This window comes from Pituophis catenifer, unplaced genomic scaffold (assembly GCF_029215685.1).
Source record: "Pituophis catenifer annectens isolate HBS135680 unplaced genomic scaffold, rPitCat1.0.hap2 SCAF_1, whole genome shotgun sequence".
NCBI lineage: Eukaryota > Metazoa > Chordata > Lepidosauria > Squamata > Colubridae > Pituophis > Pituophis catenifer.
This window is the reverse complement of record NW_027256881.1, coordinates 41,185,033-41,202,011: the sequence shown is the minus strand read 5'-3', so window position 1 is coordinate 41,202,011 and position 16,979 is coordinate 41,185,033. Positions and strand designations below refer to the sequence as shown.

Genomic DNA, 16,979 nt, shown 5'->3' with positions numbered 1-16,979 from the left:
TGTATTGAGTTTTCAAGACTAATAGTCTCAGATAAACATGACCTCAATAACATTTACCCAATCTCCTCTTAAAACTATTGATGTTAGTGGCCATCACTATGTCTCATGGTAAAGAATTCTACCGATTATGTACATTATACTTTTCACTGTTCCTCACTTTACTTCTCTCACTTTTCAAATGTTTCTAATTCATAAGGCTTATGTGGTATTTTTGACTTCTTTTTGGCAGACATTGCTCTCTAGTTTTAAAACACTGCAACTGAATATGCAGTCAATCCTTATAGCATTGTATATACAAGTGCAGAAAGAGAAAGGGAGAAAGAAATGTTGTATCCTATCATTTAAGGTGGCAGAGCAAAACCAAAACAAAATCTTACATGAATGAAAACTTTAAGATGCCTGGTAATTGCAACTCTATATGGTTAGAATGAAATGAACACACCCCACCAGAAGAACTAAAATAAAAGTCTCTCTTAATCAAAATTGCTAATTGTCAAAAAGATTGTTTTTTTAAGGAAACTTGCTAAGAAACATTTGCCTAACGTGCAGGAAAGGGCAGATTAGTAAAATTGTCTCCAGCTAACATTATGTAATTCTATGTGGTGGAGTATATTCATGAAGCAATTATTGGGCAAACTGCTACGTATGTATGTATTTGTTTGTTTGTTTATATCCCATTTATATTTTTTTTATAAGTAATTCAAAATGGCAAACTTTTCCAACACACCTTCCTACTCCTATTTTTCCTACAACAGCCCTATGAAGTAGATTGGGCTGAGAGAGAATGGCTGGCCCAAAGTCACCCAGCTGGCTTTCATGCCTAAGGCAGGACTTGAACTCACTTTCTCCTACTTTCTAGCCTGATCCCTTAGCCTCTAGACCAAAACTGGCTCTCATCATTTGCAGTGATGCTTTCAGATACTGCTACCTACAGTGACTTTGGACACAAGCAAGGGAAGATTAAGGAGGGACAAGACAAACACTGTCATATATCTGAGGGTTAGTATGAAGAAGATGAACAGTTTCGTTCTGTGATAATTCATAGGCTTCATATAAAATTGGAAGAAAAAAGATTTTGCAGAATCTTTAGGATTCTGCAGTATACAACACAGGATTCTCCAGTATACAACACAGATTAACATGGAACGCAGAGAGCTCCTCTTTACTAGGGTATTTACAAGGGGACTCTTAAGGGGCAACATCAGAAAGAAGAAGCTCACCCTTATCCACCACGGGTGCCCTTCATCTGGGTAGTCTTTATCTGCCCAAAATCTAGGATGGGAAATTCTGGCAGCCCACATATCTGAAAGTGTCCTGGACAAAACAAATTGCATTGCAAAACTCAGTTGAGCAAGAAGCTTGACTAGAAGATGACCCATGTTTTTATCAAACTATTTCTGTCATATGTTCACATGTTGCTTCCAAATGCACATGCAAAACAGTTAAAAACATAAAATACAAGGATCAGGGAGAACAGTTTTCAAATTTGCATTTAGTAGTAATACACTGTTATTGTTGTCGTTATAATTACCACATCTTAGATATTGCATACTGCATTCATGCATAATTCTTTTAAACAAAACACATATTTTCTTAATAAAAAGCATGCTGGGTAAATTTTGGACACAGTTGCAAGACAACTGGAAGAGTATTACCTATCAGAAAAGAAGGTGCATCAGCAAAGAAACATGGTAAGACAATACACTGTTTTAATACCTGACCTAAACATCTCAGTTCTCATTATTAGCTTTTAAAAATAGTTCATCTTGCAGACATCACAGCTGGGAAACAAAGGGGGAAAAGTGTACAGTACAATCTCTGTTGTAACTAGTGAAATGGAAATTAAAATGAAAGTATTCCCCTGTGCTTCATTGCACTGACTTATACAAGTTACATAGACAAGCTTTACCAAGGAGTTATTTTTGAGACAGGCTAGCATAAATGTCACTGTCACTAAGAGGAAATGTCCTTTCCTATCCAAGTCTGAAGAAAATTTTGTACTGTGGCTTGTCCATATTATTTTCTCTGATTTAGTGCAATGAAGCACAGAGTTGCTAGCTTGGGGTTTTTTATATTAAAAGAAGCACATGCAGAAATTTGTGGAAAGGGAGGCATTTGTTATTCTGTGACACAAAATTGAAAACTGTGCTGAAATACTCTTCAAATAGCAAGAATTCTTAAACCAATGCAGAAACTGCCAATCAAAACACACAGGGCAATTTTTCAATAATTTTACTAATTCATAACAGCCATTACCACATTCAGTTTTAAGGCAGCTCATCTCCATGATTTGGCAGCAGTACAACTGCTTCAGGTTATTATGGTGGAAAAATAAAAGAATAATTTTTAAAAAAGTTCTCTCCTCTATTCAGTAGCTAAAACAAATGCACCACTTAATAAGTTGCTGCTGAAATTATGCAAGCAGAGAAGTCACTTCACTATATTTCTATTCTCTATCCTTAGAACCAAACACATACTATGCAGTGCTTGCAAATATATTAGATTTTTCTCAAGAGAAGCAATCATGGAACTTTTAAAATAAAACTTGGGAGCCATTCCAATTTTTCAAACACAGTCATATAAATTTACTAATACTGAAAATTTATTTTTAAGAAGTTGTATATGTTGTACTAGCACACATGTGGATCAGGACAAGAGTTGACCTCAAATTATTATTTTGCACTGCAAAACTTGACTTTTTGGCATTAGTTTTCTCGTTTGTCCTGTAAGTATGGAGAATGGATTACAGAGGATGATGGTAAAGTGAATGCATTTATGATCCTGCCTTACTGTGATATTACAACTAATCATAAACTATACACGAACCTGTGCATATGGCTACAAAAAAGGCTAATGTAATTTAAAGGTAAAGGTTCCCCTCGCACATATGTGCTAGTCATTCCCGACTCTAGGGGGTGGTGCTCATCTCCGTTTTAAAGCCGAAGAGTCAGTGCTGTCCAAAGACGTCTCGGTGGTCATGTGGCCGGCATGACTAAACACCAAAGGCACACAGAACGCTGTTACTTTCCCACCAAAGGTGGTCCCTATTTTTCTACTTGCATTTTTTACATGCTTTCAAACTGCTAGGTTGGCAGAAGCTGAGACAAGTAACGTGAGTTTACCCCGTTACGCGGCACTAGGGATTCGAACCTTTCTATCGACAAGCTCAGCGTCTTAGCCACTGACCCACAGCGTCCCACAATGTAATTTTAGACAGTCTTAAATGAAAACATGAACATTTTAAACAATGGAAATGTTTTCATTTTCTTATGCTGGAAACTGTGGCATAGGTGACATAGAATATAGGCAGAAGATAGAATTTGGGGTATGGAAAACAAATCCTGTAGGACAGGCTGAAGGCACCAACTATGTTTTTCATGAAAAGAGGAACCTTGAAGACAGACACAACAGCATTCATCAAGTAGCTGAAGAGTTATCCATTATTTGTACCTTCACCTCCAATATCTGAGTAGATATATCTCATTCTTTAAAAAGCAGAACTACAACTAATGATATTAATCAAAGGAGAAAAGATCTTGGTTGAAATGTTAGGATCTTGGTAACAGCAATTTGAAAAGAGACCCAAGTTCCTTCTCCTTATCTTTAAAGAAAAGTTTGGGGAATGCAGGAGACTAGACAAAGAATGGCCAAGACTATGAATTTTCTGAGCACTGTTCCCCTCTCTGAATTACACTGTGATTTTAAGAATGTGGTTTACATCTTTCCACTGGTTCTGAAAAAGAAAGAAAGAAAGAAAGAAAGAAAGAAAGAAAGAAAGAAAGAAAGAAAGAAAGAAAGAAAGAAAGAAAGAAAGAAAGAAAGAAAGAAAGAGAGAAAGAGAGAGAGAGAGAGAGAGAGGGAGAGAGGGAGGGAGGGAGGGAGGGAGGGAGGGAGGGAGGGAGGGAGGGAGGAAAGAAGGTAGGTAGGTGTTTCAGGGTAATTAATCCGACTAAATTAAAACAGTCCATTAGAAATGCCGTTGCTCATACCTACTTACTAACTACTTCCAGTTAAAAAAATGATTATTTTATTTTCAGGTAAGAGCAGTCACCAGCATCTGGAAGAAAGATGGTAATTAAGATTTCAGAAATGATATAGGAAGAAATTCCCATATTTGCTATTCTCAAATAACAGCTGTTTGGTATTATAGCACAGTCATCCATACAGTTGCAAATTAGTGCACATTTCATTCTCTTTCGGAAATTTACAAATCGGTTAACAAAAACATTTGGGATGTACTGTACACTTTACTAAAACAATAATTTTCAAGCCAGTTTTCTACAACTGTTAATTATTCATTTTCTCTTTTTTCTCTCTCTTCTCACAAGTCTACCAACATTAAAATAGTGTCTCCATGCTCTTTAGGTGGTAGAATTTGTCTGTTTATCTTTGATCAGCAATCAGCTCTGCCTAGATAAGGCATGTGTTATTTCCTTGGTAAAGGAGCATTCTTCCACCATACTTGCATATCCTTAATTGTTACAAGAAGCATTCAGACTCTAATATTCATGATATAGAGGCACAGCACATTACACCTGTTATCCGGATTCCTAGCCAGCTATCAGGTTTGAGCTATTGAAACAGAAGAAATGGGGACCGAAACAGGACCTTCTGGATCACTAATAATACAAAGCATTAGAATAGGTGTGCATCAGATTTTCTGGCAGGAGAAATAAACTGGCATTTTGACCTTAAACCCCCTAAGCTCCATTTATTAAATCTTCCTGAAGAGAGATAAATCAATAGAACTAAACAACTCATATATTCTAATATATTCTATATTTATTCAGTTTTAATTAAACACATGGTAAAGACTATATTTGTGATTACATTATTCACATGTCTGCAAGCCAATTCAAGCCAGGCATGCATGTTCATTACAGCTCAATACATAAGGTAGGCAAAGCATGCTAAACATAACTTCTGGACTTCTTTCCAATCTCTCTGACAACAGACGCAATAGCAAGTATGTTCCATTTTTTTTGTCTCTGTTATGAAGTAATGCCTCATTCATTCATTCATTCATTCATTCATTCATTCATTCATTCATTCATTTATTCGCTCATTCAGTCAATGAATCAAAGAATCAAAGAATCAATCAATCAAGGCTGGCCAACACTGGGTTGTTTAAAATTAAAACATTTTAAAAAACATATATCAAAGAAAAGTAATATGGTTGGCCAGAAGAGAAGTTACTTGAACCAAAACCAAAAGCTTGATAGCACCTTAATTTAGAAGGGAATTAAATAGCTTCCTAAAAAGACTACATACTACATGAAAATATTTTATAGATACGAATTAATAAGAAAAAAAGGAGGAATACACAGAGCTAACACATAGTTCAAGAGTAACAAAGTAACTGACAACAAGAGGATAAGTATTTTTCTCCAACTTGATGCTCTTTAGATTGATTGGGATGGGAATTTTCAGTCAATTTGGGAAAGAAAAATATGTCTTAAAATGATATTTATATATAAATTTCCAGTTTAGAAAACTGCTGAAAGCGATAGGTCTAGAGATAGATCATCTAAAATGTAGAAACAAATTGCAAAACTTCAACGATATAGAGTTGCAACCACATTTTCAATAACATTATGTAAGCTCACATATGTTTCTGACTGCCAATGGAAATACTAAGAACGGATGACAGCGCTTTTGTAAAGGAAAGAGTCCTACGGAATTTTCTTTACTCAAGCTGAAATTGATTTACAAAACCTACAGCTCATTTATGCCTCAACTCATTCTGTACTGTCCATTTATTCTGATGCAAATCTGCCGAAATTTCAAGGGAAGCAGATTTTTTTAAAAAAGAATGGAAGACTGAAAATTTCTATTATTATATAAGTACATGAGTCTCAAGGGTCTTTATTAAAACAGAAAGAAAAGTGTATCTCTCATCATTCATCCTTTCTCTATTAATTTCCCTATTCTAGTTATTCCGATTTAAGAAACAGGTATAATAAAATAAAGATAAAAATATTGTACACTTAAGTCCTATACAATGGGAAAAAGAAGGTTTGCTATGCTATGTATAATAGGATTAGATACATTTTTCTATTTGTAAATGGCATGTAACAACATGTAAATAATGAGCAGATTTTTCTCTCAAGCATATGTTGGATTAGCCAACAAACGTACTCAAGATCTGTAAACAAAAGAAATTATATATAATTTCCTATGATTTGTTTGTATGGCTTTATAAAACCGTTCAGAATTTCATATTCAGTAAATACGCACAAAAGGAGAACAATTTCTCTGTCTAAAGCTCAAGTCCCTCTTTTAATGGTTATAATACACATATATTCTATTTCTGAAAGGAGTAAGAATATAAGCAATAGTTACCTGCACTTCGTAGGTTAGGATCTAAATCAGGCATCTCTTTACAAGCTTCTGGACTAACACTGTATATAGAGGCTCCTGCTTCATTGGTAATGCTGTAAAATAAAAAGCATAAAACATATCTTATACTTTAATAAAAATGATGAAAAAAAGGAGCAACAAAAACCAAAGGTTGATAAAAACAGAGTGCTCATAGAGACAAAAATGCATCAACCATTATCTAAAAGAGAAACTTGGCAAGATTGTGTGTTTGTGTGTGTATTCTCAAATTTAAATGTATGTGGTATATTTCCATTCTTTACAATCTGAATACGAAACACTAAACTCATGTGAATGCCATCTGTTTAGAATACTTTCACTTGTGTAGATGGCCTTATTTCAGTAAGATTTGTGAATAAACCTACATCCTGTTTGGAATATCTTGGGCTACATAACTCTTATACTATTTGCAAGTGAACATTTTATTTGGAATGCATTACGTATGTAGTTGTAGTTGAAGTAAAAGAGATCAAAGAAATATCGATATTTAGATGAAAAGAACAAAACAGCAGCAGGCAATCATTAATAAAATTCAAGTTGTATTATTTTATTGATTTAGGCCATTGTATAAAAGCCAGTATGACATGATTGTGACATGATTGTGATTGTCTCTTTTCATCAGAACATTTAATAAGTGAATTTCTCATTTGATACATTTAGAATTTTGAACTATAGTTCTGAAATTGTAGGTAACTCTAGTGTTATCAACAGCTATTTATCTGAAGCAATAACACGTCTGTCACTCCAAAAAGGCAGTATGCATCCACATAAAAAGGTTATACAAATGTATCTTATATTTATGTTACAGCATTCCCCGATATAAAATTAAACATGACTTTCCTAAATTAGGATAAAACCAACTATTTCTTCGTAGTCTCTGCAATAATCCCCACCATTATCTCCTTCAAAAGCTAACAAAGTCTCCTCTGAAAGTTATCCAAATCACAGCATCACTGAAGGCCAGCCTTAATAGCTGAAGTTACAAACACAAAATGCAAACTTACATGGCAGGAGTATCAGTTAATCCGCTGCTGAGATGCCTTCAAATACCTCTAAAGCTTTAGACAGAGGCAGATGCAAAGAGGAACTAAAATAAGGATCAGAACTGAATCTTATTTTAAAAGATTAACACAGAAGTCCAGAAGAGGGGATTGGCTCAGAGAAAATGAATTCCTTTTCACCTACTAGTGCAAACTTTCAGGCTGAATGCACGGGAAAGAAAACAATGGCATTTCTGTTCATAGAAAAGAACCAGCCCCTTCAAGTTCTATGGGTCAGAGGCAATTGGATTCAATTTTATCCATTGACTGAAAATGCAACCTGCATACAATTGCTTCTATTGATAAAGAAGCATTTATTGTAAAGTATTTTAGGGATAAATATTAAAAGCTTATCCTGCCTCCAAACAAATGTATGGGTCATATAAAAATCACAGAGGTAAGGCATGAAAAAAACTAAAATATTGGTTTTTTTTTTAAAAAAAAGAATTTGTATGTATTTGTGTGTGTATGAAACTGTTCTGAATAGCAAAGATTGCTTAAGAAGATACCCAAGAAATATGACCCATACATTTTATCCTTGTAAAAAAAAAAGTCATGAAAAATTAACTTTTACAAGTTACTGAAATAATTAGCCATTTGTCATTAATTTAATTAATTTACATTGCCTGTTTTGCTTTTGCCCTTCCAAGTTGCTAATTAAAATATGAAATCAGCATTGATGAAAGCATTTACTATATTTCAGAAAGTCCTTTTTCTACAAGCTATCCTGTGCTATGATTTACAAAAAGCAGTTTCTAGTATCACATTTAAAATTACTCTAGACTGCTAAAACCCCAGATTACTTTTGCTGAATTGTGATGAATAAAGAGGGCTTTAATTGAGCCCACACGGCAGCATTAAAACCATCGCACAGAAAATTTGTCCTAATATTTTCTTTAGGAAGTCTAAAAGGAATTACCTTTCGAGTAATTTCTCCTAGCATATTGTCAATTATTTCTGAACAACTTATAATGCTTTCAAAAGTGCATTCTTTCTTTTAAATAAAGCATATAAAAAGAGCATCCACAGATTAATACATTTTCTGTCACAGTAGCAAAAAAAATAATCAAATCACTATTCCTCACAATAAGAAAGTCCTTTTATCCTCAAATCACTATTCCACAGATGTGCTTACTGTAGTTGTGAATGCTTTACATTCAAAAACAAAATCAGTAAACAAAAGCCCAGGCCACTTTACTTATAAAGATGACATGTTATTCTAAATCTACATAATGAAGTTATTCAATCTAAGGATGTTATTTTATTATTTATGGAAAATTAATTAAATTTCATAATAAACATTAATAGAATTAGAAAATAGAAGAACGGGACTGTTTAAATGGAAATACACATTGTTTATATTTCCATTATATACCTATATAAAACTTATATTAAGTTTCCTAATTGCATCATATTGAATCTTCCAGTTTTCCAAATGTGAAACATTAGAACAGTCCAAGATGCAAATGGAACATACTTTCAAGCAAAGAATGTAAATTATTTTAAAATACTCTAATCTATAAATGCGATTTTTATTGTATTCTGCAAAACATCCATAACATGCAACTGGTACATCAAAATACACGGTAGCCAATACAATCTAGAATTGTTAATTATTTCACCCAATTACTAGCAGGAAAAATAAAGATAATACTGAGCAGGAACTTTCATAATTGTTGATGAAAATTATGCCATGCCCAAAATAATTACATTTATTACTGTGCAAATTTGAAAACTCTCCTGTGAAACTGGACAATACTGTGAAACTGGACGGCACGTTTATAAAAATATATGTATTAATTTCATCCCCTCTTAGCCAAGATTTTACTGGCTTACCATGATTTATTTTCAAACCACGTAGGCAAGCCTGCCCATGTGAACTGAGGCAGGGATGGGGGTGGGAGAGAGAAGGAGGGTCTAACTATTCTTGATTACAGTTATCAATTACACATGTTTCTAGCAACATACCAGCAGTCACAGATGGCAATCTTTTGATCCTGGGTAATGCTTAAAGTGGAATAAAACATGGAAAGGACGAAACTTGGAACTTAAGACATTTTGATTTTTTTTTCCAATGGATACAGCTAAATCTAACTGGAAATTATACCATCTCTTCTAAAAAAAATTCTTGTTGTTCTAAGTTATTAGAAACATTAAGAACTGACTTGAATAAAAAAAGGATCAGGAAAACTGACTGTATCAAAGAGCAGATATATTCTTATAATAAATTACAAGAATACTTTGCTGCTGTATTTTAAAAGGATGTACGTATTTTTGATTCCTAATCATAAAATGACAAACTTTGCAGAACATTAAAATCATGGAATGCCGTTATAAAAATTATTACTAGTAAAATTACTAGCAGTCTCCAGAGCAAAATGTCTATGGAGATTCTCAATCATTCAGGTCATGGTTATCCCAAAGGTGCTTTTTTCCAAAAAGCAACTGGACTGTCTTGTTTGTTTGTACTTCTTTGAAAACATTTCACTTATCATCCAAGAAGCTTCTTCAGTACTGAACTGCGTTGAAGAACTTTCTTGGCTGATAAGTGAAATGTTTTCAAAGAAAAAACCCAAGAAAGTCCACTTGCCTTTTAGAGAAAGCACCTTTGGGACAGTCTCCAGAGCAATCTCCTTCATCTTGTATCCCTTCATGTTTATTTGGATTATCATTCTTCCAATTCTTAATAAACATGCCACTGGATAACTAGGCTGGGAATTTTGAGAATTGCGGTTCTAACATCTGGAGAACAACCAGTTGGGGATTCATGATACTGAATAGTTTTGAATTAGGAACACAAGGTCCTAGTTCAAATCCTCATCCACTCTTATCCTCATCTTTTAGGCCATCCTGATCCAGTTCTACTTGATAGTGGGATCAATTGGAAGCAAGGCATGGAGAACTCAGATTTATAATCAGAGCTGTTTGAAGGAAGAATCTATACTAATTTATTATAATCACTGTGGAAAGCTCTCCTTCTCCACCGGGAAGAGATGATCAGGCAACATTGATTTTGTGTTCAAGGCATTAAACTGCTGGAAGCAAAGGATGATTTTCTGTATTGAGCTATCGATATATCTGGTCTGAGAAATTCAAGTACAGAATCTTGTATTTGGAATATGGCTTGCCTCCAGCAGAGAGATACTAATAAAGATGACACTGCAGATCATTGGAATGAGATAAAAGTAAAGCATTTCACACATTAACAGATTGATGCAAGTGATAAACAAACAATAATAAACAGCTTAGACTTTTAAGAGAATTTCTAAAAACAAATTTGGGAAAGATAATCGTCTTTAGAATTTAGAATTAATGCAATCCATATATTTTAACTTTAAAGTTCAATAAGTGGAAGACAATGATTTTAAATAAAATTTTAGGAATAATACAAGAAAAAAGTGTGTATCATCTGGATTTTAATCTGTTTAAAAATGGCAAAAAATTGAGGATGAATTTGGCATTCTTTGTATATCTTACTCATAGTTAAACACAGTGAAAATATATAAAACAGGTGAAGTAGAAAATATTTATTGGAACCAGTTCCACTGTATTGAATAAATAAGTTTTGTATTACATAAAAGTTATTCAAAATTATTATTCAAAGGCCATGCTAGCTGAGAATTTTGTAAACAAAGTCTAATGCTAGTGTCCCACTGAAAAGTTTGGATAACAACTAATGCATGAGTTTGTTCTCTCAGACATGACCTCAAATGATAATATATGTGGCATTAAAAATTGACCTAAGGAATTAAAATCACTTTGAGAAAACATTTTACCAAAAAGTTTCCTACAGATCTAGAAATCTCTTTGAATGGAAATCAAAGATAGTGTGCTTAAAGAAAGGGGAAAAAAGAAAACAAAAAGCTATTTGTTAGTTGCAACTTTCCTGTGTGAGATATATTTTGTAACAGTAGTGTGAAAAATGTAATCAATATGTTCCCTATAAAGATCACCACACATCTGTTTGACATAGTAACTGGACTACGTAAAAGCAAAATAAAAAGTTATTGCACATCATTGTAACTATAATGTCTACTTTCTCTATGAATCCTTTAGAGCAAAGGGCTAGGATTTAAGGAAAGCTGGGAGAAGAAAAAATCATGTCCAGAACTGTAATATGATATTAGATTTCATTCAGTGTGTATTAAGGCAATTTGTTCTTCCTGTTTTCTTCTTAAAATATATTCCAAAGATACGAAATTATTACACCCATACAACAATATTGGAGCCTTTGTATTTTTCTTTAAAGAATAAACATTTAGTTTATTACTCACAAATACAAGTACCTTTGACAAGTATAACTGAAGCAATGAAAAGGATAAACAGTCTTTCCATCCTAAATAATTTTCTGATAATATGGATACAAATACAATTCAATTAAGGCTACTCAATGCAAGATAACTTTACTTGAAATACTTCATATATGGTGTCCTCTGCATCATTTGACTTGTTACCTACACAAGATTTCAAAGTCATATTTTAAGATTGTACCAAATTTCATTCAAATACCGACACAGAATTTCCTTTTGAATAATGCATAAAGTAGCTAAATCAAAGAACACTGGTATGAACTAAAGAGAAGTAAATAGTTATGTCAGACTTTAGATGTGTAAAAGTGTTGTTTTGGCACCATCTGGTGACTACCTACAATACTGCAAAAATATGGAGTACTTCAGTATTTGGACATTGGACAAATTGGCTTATAAATACATGAACTATCAAACTAATGCAGTTTACTCTCCATCAAACTGCTTTTAAGTTAAATTTATTAATGAAAATCTTCCTTTGATATAACTTTCATTGCTTTAAAAAATATTTGCCATATACAGGAATGGTATCAAAACAACCTTTTATTTCATAAATACAATTTTATATTCTATAAAGAATGCAGCTCAATGTCCATATTTATATGTTGCAGCAAAATACTATGTTTTATCATCATTTGTATAAATCTTATTTCTAGCAACTGATGTAATTTTAAAGTATGCTTTGCTAAAATATGGACATCCTATTTTAGATTAACTTGCACCCCATCTACATTTTTTGACTGTAATTTTTGGTTCTAATTTGTACCCATCCAAATGCTGAATACTTTTTAATGAAACCGTAATTTAATTAATTAATGAATGTACATAAACTTGTTTTTTCAGACTTACTCTCATCATCATTAGTTGCCATTGCACTGATTCCTCTATCAACAATGCTGAAAGCAATGCTCTATTTTGATGATTTTGCCTTAATGGAGGTTTGTGCTATTATCAGGTGAAAGCTGATGTTCTAAACTCTATATGTATTATTTATTTATTTATTTTATTCAATTTATATCCCACCCTTCTCCAAGTGGACTCAGGGCGGTGCACAGCCAGACTAAAACACATATCAATACAAAATTTAAAATTATTAAAAGAATTAAATAACTGTGGCCCAAAAATTTAAAACATTGAAACTAAAACCCCTTTGACAATTTAAAATTATGTTACTCTCTGCAATCCTATCTATATTGCTATATTTTTTCTTTTGCATTTTTTAATAATTTTCAATAAAACATTTTTTTAAAAAACAAAAACAATGCTGAAAGGTCAGGCCTTAGCTATTAAACATCAAAAACACCTGCCAGGCTATCTCACATCCTTTACATGGAAGATCTGTAGCTTTATGGGGAAATACCATCTGAAAGAGAGTTGCTGCTCAAAACTGGACATACAGACAAAATATTCAAAGGAGTTTGGACTGAAAAAAAAATGGGCTATCCTTATAATCAACCAGGGAAAAACAGTGAAAACTGAAGGGAACCAAGATATCCTATGGAAATATCATCAAGAGTCTGGAGGACAACATCAAAAACACTGAAATTAAGAAGAATAGTAATAGCAATAGCTTATAGGTATATAAGTTAGACTTATATACCACTTCATAGTGCTTTATCACTTTCTCTATGCATTTTACAGAGACAGCATGTTGCACCCAACAATCTGAGTCCTCATTTTACCGACCTCAGAGAGATGGAAGGCTGAGTCAATTTTGAGCCGATCAGAATCGAACTCCTGGCTGTGGCAGAGTTAGCCTGCAATGCTGCATTATAACCACTGCACCAAGAAGGTTAGAAGTAAATATATCATGAGAGTGAAGAAAATCTTAAAGTCTAAACTCAGTGGAGAAAATAGGTTGGCATTTTGCAAATGAACCAGAAGAAGAAAAAAAGGACGATGAAAAAGATGCACTGCAGCTACTATACCATGAAGGATTACTGAATAATGGAGAAACCAAACTAGTGCACAAGAAAAATCAAATGAAGAATAGAAAAGAGACATGGCAATACAACGTTATTACATGCCAGTATATAAAAATACATAAAAAATAGGCAAGCAGATAGCAAGAAGATCTGGTAAAGGCTAAAAGTGGGAAATTTGAAGAAAAAGACAGAGGGGCTAATTCTGGCTGCACAAGACCAAGCCTTAAGAACAAAGCCAGAATTGAGAAAGCAGCAACAAACAGCAAATGTCACCTCTGCAAAGAAACTGAAGAAACAGTAGACCACCTGGTAAGATGCTGCAAGAAGATTACACAGACTACTACAAACAACAGCATGACAAAGTAGCAACAAAGGAGATTGGAATATTTGCAAGAAATACCATTTGGCTACAAGCAAGAGCTGGTGGGACCGCAAAATAGACAAAGTAATAGAAAATAAAGATGCTAAATTTAAGCTGGTTTAAATTTAAGCTAAAGGGTTTTAGAATTCAAACAGATAAACACCTGCCATATAATACCCCAGACGTAATTGTTGAGAAGAAAAATAAAAAGAAGAGAAGAGAAAGAACTGGAACACAAAATATGAAAACCTGCAAATAGAACTAGACTGTGGCAAAAGAAAAATATATAGTACCAATAGTGATAGATGCCTTGGGTGCAATCCCCAAATATCTGGAGTATCACTCAAACATCAATAGCATTGACAATGACAATATCACCATCAATCAAATTGCAAAAGGGAACTTTACACCATCAAACAACATCTGCCTATCCCAGATCCTTGTGAAGGACTCAACAGATAGATGCCAAATCCAGTTTACACATCTGGCTCACAGTGCAATGAATCAAAATAGCAACCTCATGAAATAAGTAAACCCATAATCAGTTAAGAAAGTTCTAAATACTCAGCAAAGAAGCACCATCTTCATAATCTTCCTAAAAGACAGCAATGGATTTGATATCTCATCAGTACCCCAAGAAGCAAGCAATTCTCCAAAATTGCTACTACCAAGAAAGCACTATGAGGCTCCCATTCTCCTACCATCCCATGGAGATTAAATCTGAAGTATCTTTCACGGGATAAATGCAGAGCATAAGAAAGCTCTGGTTAGAGAAGAGAACCATTCAGATAGGAACTGGTCCATAAAGGAACAAGGAACAAGGAACTGGTCCATAAAGAATTACAAAAGTTAATACCAATAATATAATTATCCTCAGTAAACAGAGAGACAGTTTGGCATTATGGTTTAAGGCAGGGCTCCCCAACTACCAGGCCACAGCCCATTATTGGGCCATGAGCTCTTCAGAACCAGGCTGCGGAAGCAGCGAGTGAGTGCATTCATGCGCTCACGTATCCTCATTTTCACAAGCAGCGGATGTGCATGCCTGCTGCTGATGCAAATGGAGCTGCGCATGCACACGCTTGCCGGCCACTCACACAAAACCATCCCTCCCCCCACCCCCACCCTCCTGCCAGTTCATAAAGCTGAAAAGATTGGGGAACTCTGGTTTAAGGCACTGGACAGAAATCAGAAGATTGTGAGTTCTAGTCCCTCCTTAGACACAAAGCCAGCTGAAAGACTTTAGGCCAATTGCTCTCTCTCAACCCTAGGAAGAAGTCAATGGCAACATTCCAAAAACATTGTCAAGAAAACTGCAGAGATTTGTCTAGGAAATTGCCAGGAATTAAGACAAAGCCAATAAACTCATTCCCCCCTCCCTCCCAATTGGCACTACATTCAGAGCCTGCAGTATGTGTACTGTCCTGCAGAATGCTGGCCGTTAGCAAGCAGGTTACAGCATTCTGCATCGATTTAGTTTGCAGGTGGTTTTCAACAGCAGTCCTAATAGAGGCCCTCACTTCCATTTATTGTCATTATTGGGGAAACAACACCCTTTTTATATACAAGGTAAATTAAACACCACGTATACTGAATTTTGATATCCCTTTAGCGCCCCAACATCTTATTCTTTTACTGTGTTTTGCTATAGCACTTCTCATTTCAATCTATTTCAGCTATCCCTAATAAGCACATTTGCTTGGCCAAAAATCAGGCTCCATTTTAGAACCATCCTCCGTGCACATGCCAAAATATCACTGCATCTCATTCATCTTTTTTCTTTGAGTGGATTCTCAAAGCTTTAAATTAAAAAAGAAAATCCCTCTTATGAAACAAATGCACTCCCATATAGCGCTCAACTGGATTTAAATCCCTACTTGAGCTCACTCATCACTTTTCATTATTCTTCCCATAAAGCAATAAATGCTTTGCAAAAACATGTTTTCAAGATTATGCCCTGTAAATGTTGTGCAGGTGAGTGAAAAGAACACACATTTGCGACTATGTATCGCCATGCATACACAAAAGGAGGACAGATTTTCAGTATTACCCTCAGTCAAAAGCAACATGAAAACTGCAATAACGTAGAGCTTATTTCTAATGCTGCTGCTTGCCATTGTGAGCAATTCTCACAAAGCACAGAAGATGATAAAGCTTTCACCATAAATTAAAACATAGTGTGTGTGTGTGGTAAAATCCATCAGATGCAATCAGAATTCAAAATGCATTGGATTAAAAAAATAGCAGCCCAACACACATCTGAACATCATGATAAATGTCAATTTCAACAAGCTGACCTATTAATGTCATGGCCCTTTCAGATGGCTTATTCTTTTAAGGAGGCTGAGCCAAAGTGACTCGCAAAGCCATTGTACCTATAGAGCCAGACACAGGGAGTAGGGAATGACTGACCCCTGAATGCCTGGGACATCTTTTCTTTCTCCAGAACCCAGATTTTCTAGTACAGTCTTTCTCAACTTGGATTCTGCAAGATGATTGAAAAGAAAATAACCATTTGTTTAAACTTCACAGTGCTAGTACTCACAGTGGTGGCAACCTTTATGTAATGCAAGCTTTTGTTTTTGTAAACGTTGTAAACTCTGAATTGCTTAGGTTAGAAGTGAATTGTACATTTTTATGAAGGGGTTTCCTGAGACCAATGCTTTGGTTGTTCCAGGTTTCAGAAAGACCATCATTTGGTTAAAGTGAGTAAAGCAAGATTAGTATATATGTCATTTTCTCTCTCAGTCACTCCTTGCATTCACCTGGCCTACAGCTTCCCCATATTCCCCCAGTGTCCTTCCTCAGCCATTGTCAAATGCTTCTATGTGACACACCCTACTGGCCATCCAATCTTCCAACTCCTTCTCTTCCCCACTTTCCACCCAGCTGTCAAAATCTTTGGTAACTTTCCTGCTTTTCCTGAACCTTCCTGCCTACAACGATAACAGCCCCATTTCATTCCTTG

General features: G+C 34.6%; 1 protein-coding gene across 1 annotated transcript in view; it reads right to left on the bottom strand.

The window, feature by feature from the left end:
• SRBD1 (S1 RNA binding domain 1) overlaps nucleotides 1-16,979 on the bottom strand; it is a 147,818-nt gene that overhangs the window by 89,255 nt on the left and 41,584 nt on the right. Inside the window, exon 15 of the mRNA XM_070948314.1 lies at nucleotides 6,343-6,434. Within this exon, the coding sequence (XP_070804415.1) occupies nucleotides 6,343-6,434 (92 nt within the window). The remainder of the gene's footprint in view (nucleotides 1-6,342; nucleotides 6,435-16,979) is intronic.